The sequence below is a fragment of the Mobula birostris genome, chromosome 2 (assembly GCF_030028105.1).
Source record: "Mobula birostris isolate sMobBir1 chromosome 2, sMobBir1.hap1, whole genome shotgun sequence".
Classification (NCBI taxonomy): domain Eukaryota; kingdom Metazoa; phylum Chordata; class Chondrichthyes; order Myliobatiformes; family Myliobatidae; genus Mobula; species Mobula birostris.
The window spans coordinates 69,003,781-69,031,228 of record NC_092371.1 but is presented as its reverse complement, the minus strand read 5'-3'; the positions used below and the strand labels follow the sequence as shown (position 1 = coordinate 69,031,228).

The 27,448-nt window shown below is 37.8% G+C and overlaps 3 protein-coding genes across 7 annotated transcripts in view; 2 read left to right on the top strand and 1 right to left on the bottom strand.

Annotated features, from left to right (window-relative positions):
* Positions 1-19,120, top strand: part of lsm14b (LSM family member 14B) — a 35,483-nt gene extending 16,363 nt beyond the window's left edge. For 2 of the 5 annotated variants that reach the window (XM_072242452.1, XM_072242435.1), the window contains 6 exons: positions 3,166-3,321; positions 3,553-3,633; positions 4,686-4,847; positions 5,406-5,574; positions 7,164-7,334; positions 12,606-14,247. In XM_072242452.1, coding sequence (XP_072098553.1) covers positions 3,166-3,321; positions 3,553-3,633; positions 4,686-4,847; positions 5,406-5,574; positions 7,164-7,329 — 734 coding nt within the window. In that variant the 3' untranslated portion in view covers positions 7,330-7,334; positions 12,606-14,247. Of the gene's footprint in view, positions 1-3,162; positions 3,322-3,552; positions 3,634-4,685; positions 4,848-5,405; positions 5,575-7,163; positions 7,335-12,605; positions 14,248-14,482 lie in introns of those variants that run through there. The other 3 variants (XM_072242445.1, XM_072242417.1, XM_072242426.1) reach the window with 2 other exon arrangements.
* Positions 14,709-21,551, bottom strand: LOC140187296 (proteasome subunit alpha type-7-like). Its single transcript, XM_072242463.1, has 7 exons — positions 21,289-21,551; positions 20,059-20,185; positions 19,066-19,190; positions 18,490-18,612; positions 16,580-16,699; positions 16,238-16,300; positions 14,709-14,875 (listed from the first exon to the last, which is right to left on the bottom strand). Exons 1-7 carry the CDS (start codon positions 21,388-21,390, stop codon positions 14,786-14,788), a joined length of 750 nt encoding a protein of 249 aa, XP_072098564.1. The 5' UTR covers positions 21,391-21,551; the 3' UTR covers positions 14,709-14,785.
* The window catches only part of LOC140187305 (calcium-responsive transactivator-like), a 107,842-nt gene continuing 101,450 nt past the window's right edge, over positions 21,057-27,448 (top strand). Inside the window, exons 1-2 of the mRNA XM_072242474.1 lie at positions 21,057-21,864; positions 25,377-25,453. Of these exons, the coding sequence (XP_072098575.1) occupies positions 21,796-21,864; positions 25,377-25,453 (146 nt within the window). The 5' untranslated portion in view covers positions 21,057-21,795. The remainder of the gene's footprint in view (positions 21,865-25,376; positions 25,454-27,448) is intronic.

The following is a 27,448-nucleotide window of genomic DNA, read 5'->3' as shown; positions in this document are numbered from 1 at the left end:
TGATGTTCTAGAGCTTTAACCTGTTTCTATGTTGAAAGCTCCATGTAATTTTCCTGTACTGATTGTAGCAGGTATTTTAAAGAAAAGAGCTCCACCAGTCTGTTTGCATTTATTTGGGTAGTGTGGTGGGGGTGAGTGCTGGACACGGTGGAGGGAACACCATTGTGGAATAGTTGACTTTGAAATATTTATCATCTTTATGCTTTAACACAATTAAATACAAATTCCAGTTTCCTATGTAGGTGAAGAGCTGTAACCTAAAAGTTAACGATGTATGCTTTGAAGGTTTTTGGTACTGATGTTGCTGGAGCAGTGTGGAATAATTGAGCTGTCCTTTCAGTGGGTCCAAGCAAATATCTGTTCAAATGCCAAAATTTAACCTATTGCAAAGTTGGCCACTACCCTAGATTGGTGTTTTCTCTTGTGTACAGTAGCAAATGTTACTTCATAGCCTTTCCTGCTGAACAAAATAATCAGGTTCTTGAAGTCAGCCTTCTGAAATGATTAATGTTTTTTATGAAAACAAATACAGTAGATTTCTGAATAACAAGATGTTGCTAATAGTGGGTTCATTGTTCAGGATCATGTAAAAAAATTGCTTTCTATTGATTTGTTGCTACCCTATCCAAAGATGCACATGGTTGTCTTGTGCTTGGGTCTGTAGACCCTTTATCTGTGACATTATTGTCTGATGTAACTGCTGTACATCATGGTTAATTTCAAGCTGATGGCAACTGAAGTTCTGTTGGTACTTATTACAAAATGAAAATCTGTTGTATACTTCATGTACTTGGACAAAGATGTTCTTGTAGTTGAGTTTGGGATATGAGCCATTTACATTTTTTAGGTTTACTGCTTCTGATTTAAGTAGTGTCAAACATTCAGGTTCTTTAATGTTTGCATTATTTTTGAATTAGTCAATTGTTTAAGCAGTCTAATTCTAGTAATCTTTCATATCCACAAACTAAGCTGTTGGCATTTGAAGGATCATCAGGCTTTTTGAAAATCATCTTGCATGTTGTTAAGTTGGGTGGTGTAAAATGTAGTTGGGAAGTTTGCTGCTGACCTAATTGATTAAACTAAATCTTGGTAGCTAATCTAGTTAGAGACTTTTTGAGCCATTCTGTATTAACTATTCACTACTAAACATTTTGGTACAAAGGAGGTAGAACTAAATGATTCCAAGCTTGTTTGAAATTGGACATTGATCAGTCTAGCAAAAATCTATATAAATATCTTCCAACCAGATTGGTTACTCTGCTCTATCACCTTACATGAATTTTAAAATTTAGTCTATCAGGGTGAAGCCATTTTCAGAGTGGAAGTGCATGACTCTGCAAATGCTTGAATCTGGAGCAGCAAACAATCTGCTGGAAAAACCTAGCGAGTCGAGCAGCATCTGTGGTAGAAAAAGGAATTTCTGATATTTTGGGTCCAAACCTTGCATCAGGTCTGAAATGTTAATAATTTCTTCCCCACCCCCCACAAATGCTGCTCTGCTTGCTGAGTTCCTCCAGCTGGTTGGTTGATGCTCCATTTTAAGTGCTTTGATGTAAGTTCAATGTAATCCTTTATTCTTTCACAGTTATCTGGCCTGTTGAATCTATTTAAAATTGTTTGAAAGGGCTTAATCTTGCGTATTGTTGTAATTATAATTGTAGGTTGTGATCTGGCTATACACAACTAATATTGGAGACCAGTTAAAGAACTGTTACAGTTTTTAACTTGGTCCCCAAAAGAACTTCTGTCTCTCAACAGACAAGATTCTGTTCCCATATGGGTAATGCTGTGAATGCGAGCTTTGTTATCCTTGAGTTTAGTGTCAAAATTGTATAGCAGTCACATATTCTTCAGATTTGGATACCCTTGACTAAGACTCTAGGTGCCAGTTCGGCTACATATTCAACAGCATTTTGTAATTGCAGCCTGTTTAAATATTGCTGCAAATGTTACTTTTTTTCCCCCCCTATTGGTGTTTTTTTGTCCTAGGGCTGTCCATTGCACCTCCTTCAGTAAGTTTTTTTTCTCACTCACTGAGTTAGACCCTTGTATCTTGAGCCTGCATTAACTTTTAATGACTGAGGTGTGCACAGTGTGTGTGTGTGTGTGTGTGTGTGTGTTTAAAACTTTTGTGTTGCTAGGCTATTCCCTTATCTGTCTCTTCTCAGCTGAGACAAGTGAAATTGATAGTTGACATCAGTCTATATTGCAATCTAAATGATGGCTTCAGTCTTGATACTTGGAAAATTTCTCTCACCCAATACAGGATGCTGAGCAAGCAGTGTGACATATCTCTTGTAGTGGGAGAGCTGAGAGGGTGACTATGTACTTATTTAGATGAATTAAGGGAAATAATTTGAGATTAGCAGCCATTTATGATGATGGGTTAAATATTGAAATGGCAAAAGACTTTGGATTCTGGAAGTTCTGCCAAATAGGCAGCAATAAATATATCCCTACAGGGGTTTGGGACAGGTATCACACAAGAGTAAATATCTTGAAATTGGCTGAAATTGCACAGTTGCTCATCATACATCAGGACCAGGGCACATTCAGTGAATGGCCTCCATCAGAATATAACATTGCACAATGTAAAATGGTTACGTAGGGAAGCCCTGCCTATGGAAAGACTGAAAAATATAATATATGGCAGCTTTGATGAACTACAAACCTTGGGTTTTGCCAGGTTTGTATTTGAATCCCTTTGTCAATATTTTAAATGAACATCCCCAAAAAAATCTCATTTCTAACAAATGGAGTACACTAAACCAGTTGTAGAGCTAAATATAATAGGTGTGTGGAGGACTTGCATTGTCAGTTTATGGATGGTGCACATAAAATGTCACCTGCTTAGTTCACTGTTCCTGTTGGATGTTGAAATATTGTTAGTAAAAGGAGTGCATCTTAATTGTGCTTTTCAAAAAAGTAGTAAATATTTCTGGTTATTCTGGTACAAGGCCAATAATTGAGTATTTGTTCATCCATTTGTGCGCTTTTTGAAATAAGTTAACTAACCAATGATCATTTTGCCGCTACTACATTACTGCTGACTAGTAGCTCTTTTATTTCTTTATCAATAGAATCTCTTCTATTGCATGTAAACATGTTATGGACTGTGTTCAATTCCTCTTTGTAGTTGCTGAAATAAATTTCTCTATTTAGCAGCTACTGGTTTTCCATTTTTACCATCAAGACAAAGTCCTATGGTGGAACAAGGTGTGCAAACAAGTCCGACAGAGGGCCTTAACCAGAAGAACCTGCAACAGGATAAAATTGCTACCAGTATCAATCAGCAACCTGTTGGTCTGGAGCAAAAGAAAGGTAGATTTTCAGATTTGCAGCGGTGGTCACATCAAATTCTTCATGAAAAACCTGCATACTATATTGTATTGTGTAAAATGTAGTTTTGCAGTTTATTGATTTGATTTTTTTTTTATCTTGGTTAATCTGCCATCTGTCAAAGCTTGAGAACAGGCAGAAATATGTGCTGTACATTAAACTGTTCTAAGTTGAAGAATAGTAATGGGTGGTGAATTGTTTCCTTTTTCACAGTTGTTTCACTGCCTTTAATACAAAATCAAGCTCAAGTGAATGATGAGAATAAAAAGCCTCAACCTCAAAGGAGACGGACAGGTGAATATTTTGTTACTCTGCTGTTAGGCTTTTCATGTGACTGTTTTATAATGTAGTGCTCTAAAATTGTGCAACCAGAAAGAATATTAACCAAATAAATAAATACAACGATTTTATGGAAATTGTATGTGCATTTCCAAAGAAGCTGCTTAGTTTTAAGATCCAAGCTAACATGAGCCAAACCTCAACCACGGTTTCCATGGGCGTATCTTAATATTTAGTTATTGAATGAATGCAACTTTGATTTTTTTTTTGTGTACGTGTATATATGTATGTGTGTGTATTTATTTAGTTAGTTTGTTTCTGGTTCTCTATGTATAAATCAGTTAAAAGACTACTGATGAGCCAAAGTGATTATCTTGTATGGGTGGCTAGCACTCAGCTATCTGGCTTGAATACTTTCAAGTAAATAAATCTCGGGGGTAGTATATGGTGACATATGTGTTGTGATAATAAACTTCCTGACTTTTGTCCAGAAACATTTTACTGAATAAAACTTTGAAATTTATTACACTGCAAAATTCAGAAGCAAACAAGAAGCAGCTGCTGCTGAAAGTAAAATAAATTTAAAGCAAAATATTTTGTTTAGAAAATATTAATTCAGATTTTACTGAGTTCTCTGTTGCTTGTATAGATTAGAGACTTTAAGTAGATTTGAAACAGTATTTAATATCTAGTGCAAGATACTGAAGAGCTATGGGGTTAGCAAGTTATCTGACATTAGATTTTAGATATTTGATTCTCTAGACAAAATAAATTGTTAATACAAAAGCATATCCAATGATTTATTCTTTAATAAGGATATTTCTTCCCTAATTTCAAAAACCCATCAAAGCTTCTGAAGGAATTTGCTGAGGAAGTCGTACTTGATGACCTTTGAATTCTTACTGTTGCTGCCATTATGTCTGGTACTCTGTTAGTGTTACTGCCTGTGAAGAACTTGGTCACAACAAACTTGGAATGTGAATATACTAATTAGATGGTTGTGCTTTATTGTTTAAGCTGTTTCCTTTAACTGTTATTTTAGACATTCTTATAATATTGCATTACAGGTAATAGAAGAGTCAGAAACCGAGGAAGAGGACAAAACTTTTCTGGAAGTAATAAAGAAGCAACAATGAAGTTTGAAGGGGACTTTGATTTTGAAAGTGCAAATGCTCAGTTTAATAAGGAAGAATTTGAAAAGGAGTTCCAAAACAAACTGAAAATTAAAGGTACTTCATTGCTACATATAAAAAGTGAATTGATCTGAAATTACTACACAGGCAATTTGATTTTTGAAATATTCACTAGCGTCACATGGGTTTTGTCTCATCCATAAGGAAGAAGTGCTTAACCTTGATCCATTGCAATATGTGTGAAATATACATGTCAAGTATTTAAATTTTCATGATTTCTGCAATCAATCCACAGTGGATGTTTTCTACTTCAATGCACACTTTGACTGCCCAAAGTTCTATCTGTCAGTATAAAAATGTGTGACTTGCACCTTGAATTAAGCAGAAGTTGAGGCATAAAGTTTTTGATTAATTTGGGTCGATATTTTGATTTCTGATTTTGAGCAGTTGACCGTCACAAGTATTGGGCTTGTGATTCAGACTGCAATAAATCAGTGACGAGAGAGAAAACATTCAAGTAAACTTGGGTACTGCTCCCTGCATAGATATACAGTAGGATAGCATGCAGTTTGAAGTGTACCTACCATAGGATAATTGTATGCATGTAATTGCAATTTTAACAACATGCAATGAAATACCTTTATAACTTTTTAGATGATATTGTACATAAAGGAGATAATGGCCAGCAAGAAGAGAAAGGAGATTCAATTGTAGAAACACTAAGTACGGAAGGAAAAAAAGAAGAGCCATCACTTGGACCCAACTGTTACTATGATAAAACAAAATCATTCTTTGATAATATTTCTACTGAGCCAAAGACAAGGTAAATCTTGTGCAGTTTACAATGATACATTAGATGGGAAAGAGGAAAGTTCTTTGCACCTATTCAGATTCCAATACAAGCTTGCCTTTTTAAATATGCTGTTTCCCACTTTTGGAACATTTACAGCTTGTTTCAAATTTGAATGTTCATGTTTTCCTTGTGGAGGTGCAAAACCTTGAACAAGTTCTAAATTTTTATTTGTAGAATAGTACAGCACAGAAACAGACCCTTTGACCCACAGTGTTGTGCGAAGATAGTGAAATGAGTAATCAATTATGCAACTAAACTAATTCTTTATACCTGTACAATGTCCATATCCTTCCATTTATTGCTCATTCGTATGGCTATGTCAGAACCCCTTGAACACCTCTATCATATTAATCATCATCATCACCACCACTCCAGCAGTGTGTTCCAGTTTTCCTATGCATCTCCTTTGAACTTGCTCTTTCTCACCTTAAAACTTGTGTTAAGATATTAAGGGGAATCGGGTGACGAAGGGAAGACAGAACTGAACGAGGTGAGGGATTTTAAAATTTGAGTGCTTAGTCTGAGATTAATGATGTAGATTAGTGAGTATGGAGATCTTGGCTTGCTGGGATATCATGCAATATTACTAGAGATTTGAATTGCAGTTGAGGTTAAAATGAGGGATAATTTGTAGTGCTTTGGAAAAAGATTTTGGCAGATGAAGCAAGAACAGTCAGATGTTGCAGAATGGAAATATTGAATAAAAACAGAAAATACTAGAAATGCTCAACAGAGTTGGAGTTCAGAGCACCATTTAAGTCAGCAATTATTGCAAGGCAGAGTAGAACTGAAATAAAGACCATTCCATTCATCCCACAAAAGATGAGCCCCTTGGACTCGTGCAGTGCTCATAGTTTCCCCTTGACCTGGGGAAAGTGAGCAGTGTTGAAAGAGGTTGCTTAATGTTAGGATGTGTTCAGCCTGGCAGGTTTGTTAACGGAGAGGAACTTGGTAGGGCTCAGTTCATGGGGAGGGAAAATTGGAAGCCCCTCAGACCCTATTGATAATGGGTTGAAGGGATAGAAACATTGCACTGCTAAGGTGAAGTTGTATTGGAAAGGGACTGAACCACGGGAGAGAGGATGGAGTCGGGGTATGAAGAAATAAGTTTATGGCAGTGTAGTGATTAGCATAACACTATTACAATACCAGTGACTTGGGTTCATCTCTACTGAAAGAAATTTCTATGTTCTACGCTTGACTGTATGGGTTTCCTCAGTGCTTGATTTTCCTCCCACACCCTAAAGACACATGGTTAATTGGTCACATTGGAGTAAATGGGTGGCATGGGCTTGATGGACTGGAAGTGCCTGTTAGTATGTTCTGTCTGAAATAAGTTTATAATAATTGGGACTGTCTGGGCAATTTCACTTTTGGATCTTGGGAAGAAGGTAGAAGCGGACTGGCTGGGACACTACAATGTTGTAAACTTTGCCCAGAATTCAATTTTATTGTTTTCTTTGTTCAAACATTCTAATTCGTTGCTTAATTATTTTTTTCAACTGAAGCATTCCCTACTATATTGTCTGCTTTCCTTTCATCTCTTCAACTTCCAATAGACGTACGTGGGCAGAAGAAAGAAAGCTTAATACAGAAACATTTGGGATCTCTGCTAAATTTGTTCATGGACGTGGTTTCCGTGGAGGCTTCCGTGGTGGAAGAGGTCGTGGAGGTGGGAGAAGAACTTCTTCAATGCCAAGAAATAGTGGTGGCAGCAGAGTTTAATTAAGGTAAAGCAGCAACGCCAGTTTTGATGTTCTTCTGTTTGGGAAAGAATCTTGGTCTGGGAGTGAAACAGAAATTAGTAAGACCTGGGGTTATCCATTCATGGTCCTGAATGTTTCAGCTGTTTCTAAGTGCAATCAAAATTTTATTTTTAATACGTAAAATAAAGAAAAATGTTGGAAACACTCAATTGGTCAGGGACAATTTGTGGAAAGCAAGACATGAGTTGATGTTTCAGGACAAAGACCCTTTGTCAGCATTGGGTTAAAGAAAATATATCTGTTGTAGGGAAGGTGAGAGAAAATGGAACTTTTTTTTACAGCTGCTGCCTGGCCCCTTGACTGTTGCCAACAGAAAAGATCCTGGAAATCTTGAGCAACAGACAGAAAATGCTAGAGAAACTTGGCAAGTCAGGTAGCGTCTTTGGAGGGGAATAAAGACTTGACACCTTGGGCTAAGGCATTTCATTAAGACTGGAAAGGAAGAGAGTCAGAAGCTAGAACAAGGTGTTGAGGGAAAGGGGAGGAGTACAGACTAGGTGCTGCTGGGTGAGGGGAAAAGAGGCTGTGAGGTAAGAAGATGGGAAGGAATAGATGCAAAAGATAAAGGGCTGAAGAAGGAATCTAATAGAGTTCAGTGGACAATAGAAGAAAGGGAAGGGGGGGAACAGAGAGGTGATGGGCAGATGAGAAGGGGCAAGTATAACCGAAACAGGGAATGGATAAAGAGAAGTTGGGGGACTAATTAGTAGAAGTTAGGGAAATCAATATTTGTGCCATCAGTTTGGAGGTTACCCAGACAGATTGAAGGGTTGCTCCTTTAACCTGAGTGTGTTCTCATCGTGGCAGTAGAGGAGACGTGTCAGAATGGGAAGTCAAATTGAAATGGGTAGTCACGAAGAGAACCTTCCTTTTGAAACCGAGGGGAGGTGCCCTACAAAGCAGCCCCCAGCCTGCATCAGGTCCAGTTGATGTAGAGGAGGCCTACTGCTTCCAGTAGCTTTTTCAGTTTTTCAGCATTTTTGTTATTTTCATTGTTAAATATTTTGAATAAAAAGTACCTAGTAAGAATGGGAATGAAAGGGGATTAACATTGCCATTGCAAAGCACATAGTTGTACTACATGTTATCAGTTGGTGCTGTCCATGTTAGAATTTATCTCCATGATGTAGAAACTTTATGGTTTTACTACTTTGCCTTACTGTAGTGGGAAATCATTTCCACCTGCGCAGATTATCAATGTTGGCTTTACTTCTGTTTTGCAAGTAGCTTAATGAGGCTTGTCTTATGGATTAATTGAGGTTTATAGGTGCTGGATGTGTTGTCTTCATTGTGGCCCTTAGAATCCAGCTAAGATTTGCATCGATACTAATGATTGCATTCGTTCCACTTTGAGATGATTAGAAAAATGGTTTCTGAATGGGAAAACATGAAGATTTAGCTTGTAAATATGGTGTTTTCTATAGGACCCAAATTCAAGTCTAGAATGCAAGGATGAGATATCTGCCTACCTGTAGGAGTCCTTAGCGAACTGAGTTTAGGAACACATGAACAATGACTATTGCATTAAAGTTGTAGTAAGTTTTTGTAGAATATGAAACAGCAAGATATAAGTGAACTATCAAGAACTGCAAGAAAGCTTTAATGCAACTAAAATGAATGTAAAACATTCTTGTGCACCTTTTCTGATTGAGTGCCTGATATAGAAATTTTATGCTACTGTACTGTGCAAAGTCTTAGGCACCATAAATTTTTAAATAAATTTTTCTTTAGATATTTACTTTTGTCTTCTGCATTAGTGTCAGGTAAACAGAGCAAAATTTAGATTTCCAAACATTAATTTTCCGTAAACTTAAATGCTACAGAGATTTTTTTGTATTTTGTTAAAGAAAGTAACATTAAGTAATAGCAACACACATCAAAGTTGCTGGTGAATGCAGCAGGCCAGGCAGCATCTCTAGGAAGAGGTACAGTCGACATTTCAGGCCGAGACCCTTCGTCAGGACTAACTGAAGGAAGAGCTCGTAACAGATTTGAAAGTGGGAGGGGGAGATCCAAAATGATAGGAGAAGACAGGAGGGGGAGGGATGCAGCCAAGAGCTGGGCAGGTGATTGGCAAAAGGGATATGAGGGGATCATGGGACAGGAGGCCCAGGGAGAAGGGAAGGGGGGGGAACCCAGAGGATGGGCAAGGGGTATAGTCAGAGGGACAAAAAGGAGATAGAGAGAGAGAAAGAAAGAAAGAGTGTTTGTATATAAATAAATAACGGGGTACGAGGGGGAGGTGGGGCAGTAGCGGAAGTTAGAGAAGTCAATGTTCATGGCATCAGGTTGGAGGCTACCCAGATGGAATATAAGGTGTGGTTCCTCCAACCTGAGCGTGGCTTCATCTTTACAGTAGAGGAGGCCGTGGATAGACAAATCAAGGTGAAGCCACACTCAGGTTGGAGGAACAACACCTTATATTCCGTCTGGGTAGCCTCCAACCTGATGGCATAAACATTGACTTCTCCTTTTTTTCCCTCTGTCCCTCTGACTATACCCCTTGCCCATCCTCTGGGGTTTCCTCCCCTTCCCCCTGGGCCTCCTGTCCCATGATCCCCTCATATCCCTTTTGCCAATCACCTGCCCAGCTCTTGGCTGCATCCCTCCCCCTCCTGTCTTCTCCTATCATTTTGGATCTCCCCCTCCCACTTCCAAATCTCTTACTAGCTCTTCCTTCAGTTAGTCCTGACGAAGGGTCTCGGCATGAAACGTCAACTGTACCTCTTCCTAGGGATGCTGCCTGGCCTGCTGAGTTCACCAGCAACTTTGATGTGTGTTGTTTGAATTTCCAGCATCTGCAGAATTCCTCGTGTTAACATCAAGTAATAGACTGCTTTTCAAATTAAAAACTTGATTACTTTGTAGGTATCTAACCCAGTGTGTGATGAAACAAAAATAACAAACAGGTGCTAATGATCACTGACATGGGTTAAATGACATAAACTGGTTAACTGAAACAGAAACAGTAGAGAATTAATCAAACAGGGTGATGGACAACTAAAGTAAAAGGTGAGGGTGTGGCAGATGTGACATCAATTCATCGTTCTTACACCATGGCAGGAGTAAGCATAGCAACAAGGCACAATGTGGTCATTCTGCATCTGCAAGGTCTCTCCCAAGCAAAAATTTTGTGGCAGGTAGGAGTTTCAAGATGTACTGTCCAAGCTTTTCTGAAGAAGCACAAAGAAACGGGGAAGGTTGAGGACCACGAAAACTAAGTGCAGCAGATGAGACATCAAACTGACATTCCTTCTAAGTTGGAAGAAGTCCAGCACTATCAGCTTTAAACCTATATAAGCCACTGGAACGCAAGTTTACCCCTCCACCCCTTTGAATGTTTTTTACAGTCTGAAGAAGTCTTGTCAGAAGTGGTCTTCACAGAGGAATTGCTGTCAAGGAGCCATTTCTTGGAAGTGGAAACAAAGCCAAGAGACTCACCGGCGCACAAAAATACAAGGATTGTAGTGCTGAACAATGGCAGCAAGTGTTCTGGACTAATAAGTGAAAATTCAAAACTTTTTGCTCTGAGGGGAGGCAGTTTGTCCATACAAGAACTGGATAGCATTACATGGATGAGTGTCTGCAACCAACAGTGGAGGATAGTGGAGGTTCCCTGCAGATTTGGGGCTGCATTTCTGCAAATGAAGCTGGTGATCTGGTCAGAGTTAATGGAATCCTCAACGTTGACAAGTACAATTACATTCTTGTCCATCATACAATCCACCTTACCATCAAAGAGGCATTTGATCAGTCCTGACTTCATTCTGCAGCAGGAAAGTGACCCCAAACTCACGGCCAAAGTCAGAAAGAACTACCTTCAGTGAAATGAACAAGGAATTCTGCAGTAGATTGTATGGCCTCCATGGAGCCCTGATTTCAACATCAAGACTACCTGGGATTACCAAGAGAGACAGAAGCGAGATTTGCAAAAATCTGCAGAAGGACTGTGCTCCAAGGTGCTTGGAACAACCTACCAGCCAATTTTCTTGTAAAACTATACAACAACATACCTAAAAAGAACTGATGCAGTTTTAAAGGAAAAAGGGTGGTCACACCAAATATTGATTTTAGTTTTTTAGTGTTTACTGCTCTTTATAGTATTTTAATATTTAGAAACTTAATTTCATTATCTTTGAAAGCATTTGACTTTGCAGAATTAAAAAAAAAATGTACTTAAGACTTTTGCACAGTACTATATATCAGTACTATCCATTGAAGCAGGCGTTGTCTATTACTATTTTATAGATTAGTTTTATTTGTATATAATTGGATACATGAGGTGGCTTATGTATTAAATGTTGGATATGGTCATGAAATAACTAGGAATCCAGATTATATGAGTATTTAACAGTAACACAAACAATGCTGGAGGAACTCAGCAAGCCAGGCAACATCTATGGAAAAGAGTAAACACTTTAGGCCAATATCCTTAATCAGGTCTCAGCCCAAAATGTCATTTTGTGTGTGTTGCTGTGGATTTCCAGCATCTGTAGATTTTCTCATGTTTGAGTATAACAGTGTTTAGTTTCTCTACATAAAAAAAAAAATTTTAAATGATCAGCAAGCGACTTAGCCTGTGTCAAAGTTATTATTAAATAGTAATTTAGTTTTAGCCTTCTGAAATACTCATGAACCGAATATTAAGAACATCTGTGTGCAGTGGCCTTGAGCCTCTGTACACCTTTTTTCATGGTCAATTTGTTGATTAATTCTTCACAGAGCAATCTGTATTTATAGACTGCCAGAAAGGATTAGTTGTTCTATATATTGAACATGCTGTCAGGCCTAGGATTCTGCTAGAATGTATCCATTACTCAAGCTATACAATGTAATTCTCAGAATTGAGCAACAGCCATTTATTTACAAATCATCTTAAGTCTGCAACTTCAATCTTGTCACTTTTTTGTGTATACTTTGTTTTTTTGTATTTTACTTTGATTCCTATTTTTGTAGTTGGCTGCTCACCTAAAAATTACTTTGTAATGAGGGTAAAGATGATTTACTTGGTTGCATTTAGGGTCAGTGTAAATATTGATGATGGAGATCACTTGAAGTTGCAACAATGGTTGCATCATCAAATTGTATCTTGGTTTTTTTACTTGTGAAATTGATAAACTACATGCAAATGCAGAGCACGTTTTTCAAGTGTAGTCTTTCTCTACCTTAGAAGCATAGCTGAACACACGAGAATGTTGTATCTGCATCAAACTAATTTGCTGTTTTGTTTTTCAGAAACTGCTGTGAAGTTTTTTTTTTTGAATTGTGCATGTGTAAATGCACAAAAAGTGGCACTACGGATGTGACTTGTGAACTAATGAGAATACAGTTTTGTTTGAATAAACCCAAAGGAGTTACGGGCAAGCTACTTGTAAAATATTGTTTCTGGTATCCTGCCAATAAGATTTTGTATTGATGATCAGAGCTCCTTTCTGCGGGAGATGAATGTATTTATTTTGGGTTAACTGTTTAACAGGTGAAGGAGTAATTGTGTGAAACTGGCTAGTTTGTGCAGTTGCGCAAGGAAAGCTTAATATATTATTTTGAACACAATTATATGTTGTAACTGTTGATCCATATGGTCAGGATTGACACCAGCCCTCCATCACAATGAAAAAGCAACTTAGAAAGAAGTATCTTAAATGCCTAAAACATTTCTCACCCATGCAGTTTGACATCAGATCCATCTGGTACCTAAGAGTAAGACTAGTGTCTGTAATGAGTATGAATGAGGGTATAATGAATAATGGTAAACAGATTTGTTATAAAGTTACCATATTTGTATGCACTTGGAATTTGGTAACTTCACTATTTTTTGTTTTTGAATCTTTTACAGTGCAAAACTTTGCTATGGTCATGTAATTTGAAGAATTGTAAACAATGGCTTGTTTTCAAGAGCATTTCAACTTTGAGATTGGAAGTGCTTTTCAATGTACCCTCACAAGGATTAAAATGACTTCATTGTATCTTACACTTGTCAGATACAGTATTTTATATTGGTACCTTTTTGATTCCTGGAGATCTGCTATAGGTCAATTGGGGTTAAACTTGATTGCTTCTGTTTACATAGTTAGCCCAGTTCTCCTGGTAGATTGCAGATTTGTTAATAAAGGAGTTGAGTTTGCATCTGAGGCTGCTTAAGAATGACGGTTTCCTGGAATCTAATCATGTTTTACCACCATAAAATACTGTAACTGAAATCCATTTGGAAATGAATGTCAGTTCAGATGGTGTAAATATTCTCAATGGACTTTATCAACAAGAAGCCTTCATGATACACTGCAGTGTTTTTGTACAATGAAGTTGGTGTAATGGTAATGGAAGCCAACAGCTAAGAAATTTCTCCAGGGGCATCGATTTGATTATTAAGTTTCCTGGGATGCAGCATGTGCATAAGTATAGTTTATTCTATCTGGCAAACATCTGATTTATGAGTGTGCTGGACTTGTACTTGAGCTCTTTATTTCCATGCTACAAGTGTTACAAATTGCATGGAATACCAGACATAAAACTCATTTGAATGTTCACCGCACTATGCAGACTAGTGATTTTTGAAAAGTATGTGCAGCACTGATCTGTACAAAACTAACATTTTGAATATGTTCAGATACCAGTAGGTGTTTGAATATATTTTTTCACAAATATTTGGCACTTGTTGATCTGGGAAGAGATCACTGCCTTTGGTGGAAGATCACTGCCTTTGGTTAATTGTTTAGTATGCAAGCCTGTTATTGTGCACATTTTTTTGTTTGAAATTTTGAAGACATTACAATGTCACAAAGCCATGGTAATTGCACTCTTGTAGCAATAAATTGTGTGAAATACACTTTAACATTGGGCAAATTTCCCAGTGATTTAATAAATGACAGATAAAGAACATTCTTGTATCTTATTTTAACGACTTTACTGTGTTTAACCTGAAGTGTGAATTACTTTTTGGTATTGCTAAAATGGCCTTGAGATAGGAAGTAAGAGCAAAACGAAGTTTTGTATAGCAGTGGAATAGAGATGAGATCCACTTTCTGTTGTATATCATTCATCTTAATCACACTTTCAATTTGCAAGTAGTTAAAGGATAAGCAAATAAAACTTCCCCCTTGATTGTGTTTCAGACTAGTCCACAATACTACTTGCATCCACTGGCATATTTTCTAACACCTCCCTGAGATTTGAACACTGGACAAGAAATTCAACAGCATTGCCTGATTTGAGGTGGGGATTGCGGACTTTGGAATCATATAACTGCAGTAAGCTTTAGATGCAAATCAATGTATTGCAACCACAGCAAATTCATAAAACCTAGATAAATCATGTGCAAAGCAAGTTTAAATATTCAGCTGAGGCACAATTCTTCAGTTTATTCCCATAATTGCAATTAGTAAATACAGGAGAGTTTTATATTTTTAAAAAAAGCTTTAGGTTTTTGGCGCCTTTTTCTTTTCAGCTTCTTCCCGTTCTTTCTCAATTTCTGAAACGTACTTCTCAATTTCCTCAGGATTTAGGATCTATAAAAACAAATACTTATTCATTTATATCTTAGTGAAGCTGTATATGCAATAAACTAGTTAAAAGTGCCACTACGGATGTGACTTGTGAACTAATGAGAATACAATTTGCTTTGAATAAAGCCAAAGGAGTTACGGGCAAGCTACTTGTAAAATATGAAGGAAATAAAATTCTGCCATTTTAAATTCTGTAAATTCAGTTAATTTTAAAGTGACAGATATCCTGTATTGTTCAAAGTTGCTTTCTAGATTATTTGATAAACCACCAGAATCAGAACAGGACATTATTACCTTTTAAAAGTACCACAAATGGAAGATTTATTTACATTATATTGTCTCTTATAATTATTAAAATGGCTAAGAGAAAACAGTTGTCTACTGGGGACAAGTACATAGAGATGGGATGGATGTTCTCTAGGATAAGGAAGCTATGTTGTAATTTTTGGGTCAACATTCATATACTGAGTTGTAGGCACAAATAAAGATCACTATGACAATTATGATCCTTACACAAAGTGTCACGGGGAAAGTGAAACAATGAAACACTTTAAATTGAAAGTAGTGGAATAATGCAAAGAACTAGATATTATTCAAATAAGGTACATATAAAGGGAAATAAAACAAGATCTGATTTTTACAATGTTCAATGTAAAATGAAGACAAGGAAACAACCAATAAAAATGAACACCATAAATTTGTCCTGTATTGTATAAGCAACAGTAAAACTCATGAGAGCAAGTTGGTATTTTAATGCAAAATTTCCAAAGTTGCTGTGATTAGCAGCCTTTGTATTAAGATACTCACTGAAACAGGAGCTTAAGCTATTTATGAACCAGTGCTACCAAAAATCTAATACTGAGTTAAATATTAACTGCTTAGCATATTCCATCACTTATTTAAAATTAATGTTTAAATGAGAGTATTTTCAATGTAATTTTTCAGCTTCCATTGTTTTAAATTTAAAATCGTTTTGTTTCTAGGAGTGCTCTCATCTGATTGGTCTACAGTTAATTTTAGTGCTAACTAGCAGAAATGATTTAGAATTGAAGTTCTGTAGTAATAGCAATAAATGGTAAAAGGTAAGTTCATACCACAAATTTGATCTTTAAGGTTTTTTGAGAGAATGAACATTTTTCTCTAACTGCAAACTGAACAATTATGTAAATTTACTGTGGTTATAAGGGATTTTTAATTGGATAAAGTAAGGTGACTTTCCATTTGGTATTTTACTGTTAAGTCTTTTAAAGTAAAGCAATATGGGAAATTTTGGGTTATCATATGGATATGAACAGGAATGGATAGATTAAACAGTCAAAGAATAAATAAAATCAAGCATTAAAATCAATAGATAACATTCCTTACCCTTAAGAGTTGTTCATGCTTCATCACCGCTAATTCAATGTGTTTTCCTCCAGACTGTACAACCTTAAAAAAAAGTTTAATAGTTGATATTTCCCCCTTTTATATTAAAATTAAAAAAAACATATTGCATGTCACACCAATACACCAGCAAATTCCTAATATGTAAATGTATATGGCAAATAAAGTTGACCTTTGATTAACAAGCTTTCAGAATCATAAGGATTGATTTGATATTAAATAGAAACTGCCATAAGATTCCTTAACTTATTTGACTGGTATTTTACAGGCTAATACTGACAACATTTTCTCTATCCAGTTATTACTTTCACTGAAACCATTTACCTCCAATAAAGCTTTTATTGCAAGCTTTATGGTACCACTGTCTGTGGCAGTAGCTTCTTCAGTGTAGTTTTTCTCCAAGAATTCTCTGACAGTCTTTGCACTTCTCCCTATGGCATTGGCCTAAATGTAAAAAAAGTAATCATAGTCATGAAATGTGAAACCTTTGTTTTAACACGGAAGCTAAATTGTGCATTCAAGTTGAATGTATTTACGTTTTTAATATAGAAATTTACAGCACATGACAGGCCTTTCAGCCCACAATGTTGTGCCGACTACGTAACCTGCTCTAGAGACTGCCTAGGATTTCCTTAGCACATAGCCCTCTGTTTTTAAGTTCCATGTACCTGTCTAAGAGGCTCTTAAAAGACCCTATTGTATCCACTTCTACCACCTGCACCACCACTGTATGGAAAAACTTACCCCAGACATCCCCTCGGTACCCATTTCCAAGCACCTTAAAACTATGCCCCCTTGTGTTAGCCATTTCAGCCCTGGGGAAAAAAGGCTTTGGCTATCCACATGATCAATACCTCTCATCATACACCTCTATCAGGTCACTTCTCATCCTCCGTTGCTCCAAGGAGAAAAGGCAGAGTTCATTCAACCTAGTCTTATAAGGCATGTTTTCCAATCCAGGCAACATACTTGTAAATCTCCTCTGCACTCTCTCTATAGTATCCACATCCTTCCTGTAGTAAGGTGACCAGTACTCCAAGTAGGGTCTGACCAAGGTCCTATACAGCTGTAACATGACCTCATGGTTCTTGAACTCAGTCCCATGGTTGATGAATGCCAACACAGCATGCACCTTCTTAACACTTGTGTCAACCTATGCAACAGCTTTGAGTGTCCAATAGACACAGACCCCAAGATCTCCCAGATCCTTCACGCTGCCAAGAGTCTTACCATTTATATTATATTTCATCTTCAAATGGACCTACCAAAATGAACCACTCCACATTTATCTGGGTTGAAGTCCATCTGCCACTTCTCAGCCCAGTTCTGCATCCTATCAATGTCCTGCTGTAACCTCTGACAACCTTCCAGACTATCAAGAGCACTTGTGAGTTATGTTCCGGCTGGACTTAGTACTTAAACTGCTGGAGAACAGTGTGGAAAGAACAGGTGCTGTTTTCTCCCGGTATGGATTAGTTTTTAGTTCCAAGTGCTTCTGTCACCTTTTGTCACCCTGCAACCTTATCCTTCAATCTCTTTGAATTATGGAGGACAGCATGTGTATAGACGTCTCTCTCCAGCAGACTTCATCATGACTCCAGTATTTCTACTATTTTTTAATGTTCCTTAATTGTACAGATGATCTTTTATGTTCTATCACTGAGCAGCAGTGAACCATCTGATTGGCCTATCAGAGTTCTCATTGGGAACTAGTTGACTTGATCAGCATTTCTGATCTGGCTATTGTTCCCGATTGCAGTTACCGGTAATTTAAAAAAATATATATATCCACAACACCCCCAACCTTTGTGTCATCAGCAAACTTACTAATCCACCCTTCTACTACTTCATCCAGGTCATTTATAAAAATCACAGAAAGGTGCTGTAAAAATCACAAAAAGTCCCAGAACAGATCCCTGCAGAACACCACCGGTCACCAACCTCCATGCAGAATTTTTCAACTTACTTTCTTCTATTAGGTATTAAACAGTAGTCCCTTTTGGTGTTCTGGATGGCTTAGCATTATAATTTTTCATCTCACTTCTGAATCCAGCCCAGATAGATGGTAATGAATTCACTTCTAAGTGTCTAGAAGGTCCCTAGCAAGAATGTCTGTTGCCTAGCATATGTAAAAAAATATTTAGCATAAGTAAGACTTGTTGTGTGCTACTAATTCAAAAAGGCCATCTTCAACTAAAAATTAACCAGAGGACTGTATTTTGCAAACTATTTACCTTCCATTCATGGTAGGTGCCTGATGGATCAGTCTGATATAGTCGTGCTGTTCCATCAAAGTCAAAACCCACAATCAGTGCAGAGATACCAAATGGTCTGCGTCCATTACTTTGTGTATAACGCTGTAAGCAATTTAGAAATGCATATTAACTCAAATAAATTTTGCACAAACAAGGTAATCCTTTAATAAATTATTTATTAGAACAAAGCAGCAAACGAAAAGCATACTAAAATTGGCAGCAGTAGAAAAATAGCAATAAGATATACAGATGGGCAAAGTTCACACACAATTCACATCACGGTACATAGGCTTGCAGCCTTTAATTTAAAAAAGGAAAGTTACTCTGTAGAGAACAGTATTTAAACTAACACTAACATAGTACAGAGTATGCAGTTAAGTTAAATTGTAGGAATTGGATCAAAATATAAAGGATAAGAATATTGAGATGTAAAGATACAAATTATTACTTACGGTTTCAGAAATTCTATTGTGTATTATGACAGTAAAATTCAAGCTCTCTGCAATTACACAAATTTTGTTTAAAATAAAACTTTAAGCTAATGTAATCATTTACCTGTTTCAAACTGGCAATAAAGCGTGTGATGTATTCAACTGTGACTGGATCTTCTACCGTGAGTCTATGGCTTTGACACTCTACACGAGCTCTATTTATCACTATTCGGGCGTCAGCTGTGAGTCCTATAAAAGAAATCAAAAGACAACATTTATGTTTGACACTCTTAGAATATTATTTGACCATAATAAAGTATAGCAAGCCCTCTGACTACAATCACTGTCCTGTGGGTGCAATTTTGGTTTTGATAAAAGATTCTTTAAACTAGATCAAATCCAAGGAATAATAATCCACTAAGTAAAAATCCTGTCTGTTGTAAGAAGTTTTTTTAAAAAATAATTTCAAAAGACTGGGATCACCATTTTCAAAATTGGTTCTTCCACTTACTCAGTATTCACAAGTTATATAAGATATTATTTCTCCTCCACCCTAGAGTGAGATTTTTCAATTAAATATGTAAAGCCTTTCACTAACATTTGAGAATTAAGATTCTGGAGTAAGTTAACCAAAATAATGGGAGAATAAAATTACATTAGTTCAAGTGGATACTTAATTGTCAGTATAGACACAACGGCCAAGAGGAATTGCTACTGTGTTCTGCCATTAGCGCCACATGACTTTCAAAAACTTCAGTAACTTTTTCTAATGTATATTCATGTATACAAGTTCATCCAATTTTATGGAATATTTATCCTATAGCCAATGACATTTAAAAGAATATTTACTATATTATGTATAATTTATGTTTCCTTCAGCTGTCTACATTGTACAAGTATTTCCTTGTCTGTAAAACACTGACCACATATGGTGACAAAAAGTGCCATTTTTAAATATAATATTTACAACAAAAAGTTTGCTGAGCTGTTACAGTTCCAGCTTTGTGACTACGACACTTGATTCTTCAACCAGTGGATGAAATGACAATTTTTTGATTAAAAAAATTAAGATACTGAAGAGCTATTTCAAGATTATTCTTAAAACACTAGAACCAACCTGCAAAGGCCATACAAACATTGTCATCCAATACACAGATCTTCCTTACAGTTCTTTCATCTTGCAATTTGGCTACAGATTTCTTTTCCACTCCGAGGACCACAATTCCTTTTCCTCGCACACCAACCTACCATGTAAAAGATTAAAGTATTACAGTCGTCCTAAAATTATCTGGCCATTGCACAAACTAATGGTGGGAAGGCAATGTGCCCAAACATAAATGATTATATCAACAAAGTGGTGATTGGATGTGTCTATTCTTCCTTTGGCCTTGCACTGCTTCTGCTGAATGGGCCAAGAATTTTTTTTAGTATGAAAAGAACTACTTTATACAATACTTAATACATTAAAAGAAAAGTCTGGATTTACTATATCTGAACAACGAATCTAATTTCAATTTCACGTACAAAAGATGTTGCGAAGAGACAAATGTTACTATTGCTCTCCCGAAATAACATTACAGTAACTACAGCCGGATTCGCGTCTGCGTTCACAACGGAACACAAGACCTAATTTCACGCCACATCGGCACAGAATGTTTCACGAACAAGAGAAAATCTGCAGACGCTGGAAATCCGAGCAACACACACAAAATGCTGAAGGAACTCAGCAGGTCAGGCAGCATCTACGAAAAAGAGTACAGTCGACGTTTCGGACTGAGACCCTGCAGCCAGACATTTCCTGAAGGGTCTCGGCCCGAAACGCCCACACCGTACCCATTTCTATTAATGCTGCCTGGCCTGCTGAGTTCTCCAACACTTTGAGAAACTGCGAATGTCAGAAGTTATGACAGCAGATGTAGTTCAGGCAGCGAGCACTGGAGGAGCTCGGGCACTACCAGGAAATGCGAACACCAACGCTCAGTGTTGTGGAACACTCTCCTTTGGAAATAAACTCAGCAACAGACAATCAAATTGCAGGGCTTTGGATGGAGAATGGGATCGCAAGGGGCCGATCGGTTCGGTTTTCATAAATCCAAGCTTACTCTGAGAAAAGTTTGAGGACAATGCAAAGTCCCAGTGACTCTGCAGTTTTCAGTCCTTCCTGTTGGATTTTGTAAATCTGTGCCTGCCGCATAAATTTAAAAGACATTTTCCCCACACCCTACTCTGTTCCGGGGTCCGGCCTATGGTTGCAGAGAAAAGTCCCGGAACCCGCCGAAGGATGGAACTGGGGTGGGAGAAGGGTTAGGGCGCAGGCCTCATTTAACCTCTGCGCTCGAGTACTCACCGCCGCCGAGCCTTTCTTCACCGCCTCCTGTGCGTACTCCACCTGGAAGAGGTGGCCGTCCGGCGAGAAGACGGTGATGGCGCGGTCGTAGCTGGAGCTCATGGCGCGCGCGCGCGTGGAGCCGTGGAAACGAGCGGGCGAAAGAACTGGCGCGAGAGCACCCCCACGATAAAACCAACCGCCACAGCAACACGAGCCCGGTGCGCGCGAGAGCGAAACTGAAACCGAGCCACTTGTACCCCCTACGATCGTCGAATCATCCCGCCCGCCCCTTCCGCCTCGGCGCCGTCCACTCGCCGCGCGGGGGGGCGGGGGGAGGAGCGTTGCGGGAGGTGGAGCCTCCAGCCGCCCGTGTCGCTGCCCCGGTCCTTCAGCAGCTGCAGCCGCTGCTCAGCAACTGCCCGACCGCCGCGTCCGCAGTCACCAGCGCCGCTTCTACCCCCGTGTCAGCATCGCCGGAAATCGAGTTAGATCAAATACAACGCAAGCCTGTGGAAAACAAGCATCATGTCGGTGGCCTTTGCATCAGCTCGTCAGCGGGGGAAAGGGGAGGTCACTCAAGCTACCATTCAAAAGGTAAACGTCTTATTATTTATATTGCATTCTGTTATTCTCGGCAGAAAAATCTGCAAATGGCAATTATTAATTTTTAAAAATGAAATTCCTTGCCCGGAGTGCAATTCACCAATTGTCATTTATTCTTCGGAAGAGATGGTCCATTTCGTTCAGTTTTGAAATGCGGGATTTCATCTTTACAGATTCTGATTGGGGACAGTAGTGATATCCACCCCCCCCCTCCTCCCCCAACTCTTAGGATTGTGAATGCAGCAGCTCTGAACAAAGCAAGGTGTGATGATAGTGCAGACACATGGGGCAAAGGAGGTTAAGGAGCTAGTGCATCATTCTATTTCATTGTTTAAAATGTAGATATTTGATTTTCCTTTCTTTCTTAATCTGTAAAATAACACCGATCACATGTACTTAACCAAACCATTGCGCCCTTATTATTGACAGGTGATTTTTTAACGCGCGCGTTTATCTCAAATAATACCAAATGTGCATGCAGTTAGTTATATTTCCTATTTGCAGTGTTTGAAAGCCGGTAATCACGGAATGATATATATTTTCTCTAACACTTTCCCTAAAAATAATTGCAATTCCGATAAAATAAACCCTGCGTATTTTTTTCAAGGAAACATCTAAGACCGATAGGGTGCTAAGCCATACAATCAACGATTGATTCATGTAAGTGCTAATTTAGTCAGGAATGGAAATGCTAAAATGGTGAAGGAGGTTGTGTTTTATGTTGCAGATTGACTCATTTATTAAATTATTATGAGAACGTATCTGAGTAATGAACTGAAACTTACAATCTGCGAATAGTTTAACAATTCTTCCAAATGGAGTTGCTTTGTAAAGAGGACCATATTCATGATGCTGATGGAAGCTTCTTGCAACCTCGGTTTCTGATGGGTTAAGACGATGTACAGTGGGCAACGAAGCATTAGATTTTTTATTCAATTCCCCCCTCTCCTCCCCACTCGTGCTGCATATAACCAAACTTTATCCAGATGGTGCCTTGCATTGAGTTAGGCATTGGTGGTAACGAAGGAGCCGGAATAGGTGAGTGGAGTGGAGTGGAGGGCCGTGAGGGCTTGGGAGGGGAGGGCGATGCCGTGTTGGTGGGAAAATGATGGCAGTTTCGCGGATTAATAATGGCGAAGAAAAGGTGTCAGTGCAGACAGCGATCAACACCTCATCAGCATCCCGCTCAGCAAACCATCGTGCTGCCATCCGATGGAGAGGGAGCATTGTTGCTAAACACCCACCACTTCGCATCTGTCTCTGTCACTGCCGATGAGAACACCCTCGCTCATGCTAACTGCGCTGCAATCATATCTCAGCGCGGATTTCCCTCTGATGTGTGCAGCCGGTTAACCAGATCGATATCTCGTTATTTATCAGGATCGAACTGATTATTTTCGGTGTATCGCGCGCGCCTTCGGCATAGCGGAGCACAAAGAGCTCAAACGGCAAATTAGATAGGATGCTCATCTGCCTTCGTGTTATATGTGCCAGGATTTAGCCAAGTAACCAGCAGTGTTAATATTTTGCATGATTTCGCTCCCTCTTTCTGTAGCTTTCTGCCATCTTGCTTTTCCTGGAAGAAATGACAAATAAATAGTGGAAGTTTTAAAGAGGCTAATTGCAAATAATTTCAGAAAAAAAGTTAGTCATTTTGAAATATCAGGCCAATAGTCTATTTAATTTTCTATTTTAAGATGAGATATAAAGTTAGTATTACCGGCAACTATTTGAAGAATAGTAGGCAAAGGTTTCCTGTTGAATTGAGAAGTTGAAAGTCAAAACAAATAGTAAAGTTTTATGATTTATACATGTATAAAACGGAATGAGTTATTAGTTTTACATAGATTCTTAATTTTCTCTTCCCTTCCTAATTCCATCCCATGTGCAGCTATTGTATCTCAAGATCTTCATGGTCTAGTTCTCCAGATTCTGAAAATGTGTCCATTGAGAATAGAGGATTTCATTGTGGAACAATCTGATTTTGCATTTGTGCCAATGGACCAAATAATTAATTTTAGGGTTATCTAATTCTCAAATAAAGAAATGATGGATGGAACCAGCAAATTTTAAAAGATCTAATGTTGATTAGTTAGATAGATAGATAGACATACTTTATTGATCCCGAGGAAAATTGGGTTTCATTACAGTTGCACCGACCAAGAATAGAGTATAAATATATCAATATAAAACCATAAATTATTAAATAATAATATGTAAATTATGCCAGACGGAAATAAGTCCAGAACCAGCCTATTGGCTCAGGGTGTCTGACCCTCCAAGGGAGGAGTTGTAAAGTTTGATAGCCACAGGCAGGAATGACTTCCTATGACGCTCAGTGTTGCATCTCGGTGGAATGAGTCTCTGGCTGAATGTGCCCAACCAGTACATTATGTAGTGGATGGGAGACATTGTCCAAGATGGCATGCAACTTGGACAGCATCCTCTTTTCAGACACCACCGTCAGAGAGTCCATTTGCATCCCCATAACATCACTGGCCTTATGAATGAGTTTGTTGATTCTGTTGGTGTCTGCTACCTCAGCCTGCTGCCCCGGCACACAATAGCAAACATGATAGCACTGGCCACCACAGACTCGTAGAACATCCTCAGCATCGTGTCTGAAAAGAGGATGCTGTCCAAGTTGCATGCCATCTTGGACAATGTCTCCCATCCACTACATAATGTATTGGTTGGGCACAGGAGTACATTCAGCTAGAGACTCATGAAAGTACTGAATAGTTAGCTAGAATATACCTTCTAAACATTTTGATTTGGTTGGTGGAATTTTCAGTAATTGGTTGCCTCTAAATACATATGTCACTTGGTTCCATCTCCCGGTAAAAACTAAGTTGGCTGAGTCTTCACTAATTCCATTGCCAGGCTGACTGAAGGGTAGTGTGTTGTTGTTCGTAGAATGACAGAAGAGAAGAATCTCATTCTTCCATTTTAAAGAATTGATAGTTAGACCAGATGATCAAAGAATACTGTTTTTTTTTCCAGAAATAGCCCTAACCCTTCATTTCTCTGGAATTTGATATGGAGCGTTATATATTTTTGGTATGTCTGATAAATAAGTTGCTCTCAAGTGATCAACAGAAGGTTGTCTCAGCTGTCAACAGAAAACTGGTTTCCTTTGTAGATCAAATATAACTTTTAAGCTCCTAATTAGAAACCTATTTCGAAGCTCTGTATTTCCATCAGTATGGAGGTTGAAGCTGTTTTTCATCTTTGCATTTGGTCAGCAAAACAGATATTTTAATATAAGGGACTTCAAATACTTTTAACAATTACACTGAACTACAATTGTAAAGCAGGTAATAATTTGGAGGCTGATCTGTAAACATATTTGTTTACCATGAGTATTGTTTTAATAATCCATCAGAACTGCACCCCATTTGAGTATAATTAAATGTGAATAGTACTAAATTATACTATATTGTAAGATTTGGTTTCTGTTTCTTCTATATAACTGAAATATTTTTAATTATTTCTGATTTTAGATGTTGGATGAAAACAATCATTTGATACAGTGTATCATGGATTACCAGAGTAAAGGCAAAACTGCAGAGTGTTCTCAGTAAGTTTGTTGTCACTTTGAACATTGTTTTAAGTGAAAATGCCAAAGTCTCATTTAACATCCTATCTACCAGAAGAGAAGTAAATATCACTGCATCTGGAATATGAAAGGCTTGATTTTTTAATGCTGGGGAGGTGGTGGGATTGAAGTGAAGTTGCTTGGAAATGTTTTCTGTGTCTGACAACATTGTAGTAGCATTAAATTAGCCACGTTCTTAAAGTTGACATTTATTGGTTGGGGCTAGTTTAATTCTCACTCCTGAGGTATCATTAAGATAACTGTGAACTACCACAGTTCTGATTTGGCAATCTTTATCCAACATAAGTAGTCAGATATCTGGTTGTGTTTGTAGCTAATGAGATTAGAATTGTAACAGCAGTGAAAGATCTGGTGTTACTCAAATCTAAAAGTTTCTTCCAGATGTAACAGTATTGTTAATGATTTAATTAATATATTCAATTAATTAATTAATATTCAATGTTTTTAAATGTTAAAACTTTTTTGTAGAAATATTACTATCTGTGGAGGATGGGGCTGCTGTGGTAATCAGATGTTCAGGTAGCTGTAGGAAAGCTTACCACTAAAAAAACTCTTAAGATTATACTTTTTCAGAAAATCTAATGAGTAGTCTTAGATGGTGTTGCTAATTGTATGAATGGTTGACTTTGATGGTTTGTGGTGCTGCGAAATCCCATAATTGACTTGCAATACTGTACCTCCCTGTCCCCACCCCAACAAAGTATATGTTTTATACTATATGTTCTATCCCTGTAGAATAAAGTTTGAATTTAATCATTTGCTGACTCTACAATTCTGTAGATATTTGGTTACCAGCATAAGACCTGCATGGTCCGCTGCAGCCTTTTGTAAATATATGGAAAGTACTCTAAAGTCAACTTTTTGTATTGCAAAACTCTTTAGGTTGAAAATAAAATAAAAAATTCTGTGGTAAAAGGAAGCAGATTACAACTTGCACTGGGCAGAAATGAAGCAGCAGAAATCTTTGTTCTCTCTCCAATTTAAATAAAATATAGTTAATTGATCATTATACTCCACCAAGCACACTCTAAAAGAGTGCCATTATTAATTGAATCTCCTCCACTCCTATTCCTAGCAGTGTATTCTAAACCCAATCCAAAAATAATATTTTCCTTATGTCTCTTCTGGATTTTGTGCTTTAGTCTTTAGTCTGTCTCTCCAAGCTATAGATCTCAACACCAATGGAAACACTTTCTTTCTATCTAATTAAATTGTACCCTTTTGATACAGATATTCTTTGAATAACTGTAACAAAAATTCAAAGTAAATTTATTGTTGAAGTATGTATATGTTACCATGTACAGTACTGTGCAAAAGTCTTAGGCACATATAAGATTTTTGCAATGTAGTATACAGTAGTAATTTTAGGTATTGCACTGTACTGCTGCAAAAAAAAAACAAATTTCCTGACATATGTAAGTGATGATAAACTTGATTCTGATATGGATCTCTGTTGTGGACTAAGAGTGGGGAATCATGATTGGGAAAAGGGGTAGGGAGAGGGGAGGGAGCGGGAAGGATATTCTGTAATGATCAGTAAACAAATTGTTTGGAATCAATTTGGTGTCTCAGGACTGGGTGTGTTAGCACCCCTGCCACCTTCCCTACCACTCCTGGCAGTCCTTCTCTGCTACCTGTCCCATTCCCCTCCATTGACACTCCACCCTCCTCATTCCAAACATTCTTTGCTCCTGACAGATTTGCAGAATCGCTCCCTGCTCCACATTGACAAAGTTCAAAGTAAACTTATTATCAAAGTACATATATATCACCTAATATTCATTTTCTTGAGGCCATACTCAATAAATCCATAATAGAATAATAACCACAACAGAATTAGTGAAAGACCACACTAATTATCCCTTTAGTTCAAGAGCCAAATGATTGAGGGTATAACTGTTCCTGAACCTGGTGGTGTAAATACTGAGGCTTGTGTCCCTTTTTCCTGATGGCAAC

Bases quoted from the DNA above. Each gene is read 5' to 3' on its own strand.
- LOC140187296 (XM_072242463.1), bottom strand. From the start codon at position 21,390: ATGAGCTCCAGCTACGACCGCGCCATCACCGTCTTCTCGCCGGACGGC. The intron at 18,613-19,065 runs GTAAATGATTAC...AATTGCTTACAG, and splicing joins TTATTGCCAGTTTGAAACAG to CGTTATACACAAAGTAATGG. The intron at 16,700-18,489 runs GTAAATAGTTTG...TTTTACATTTAG, and splicing joins GCACCTACCATGAATGGAAG to GCCAATGCCATAGGGAGAAG.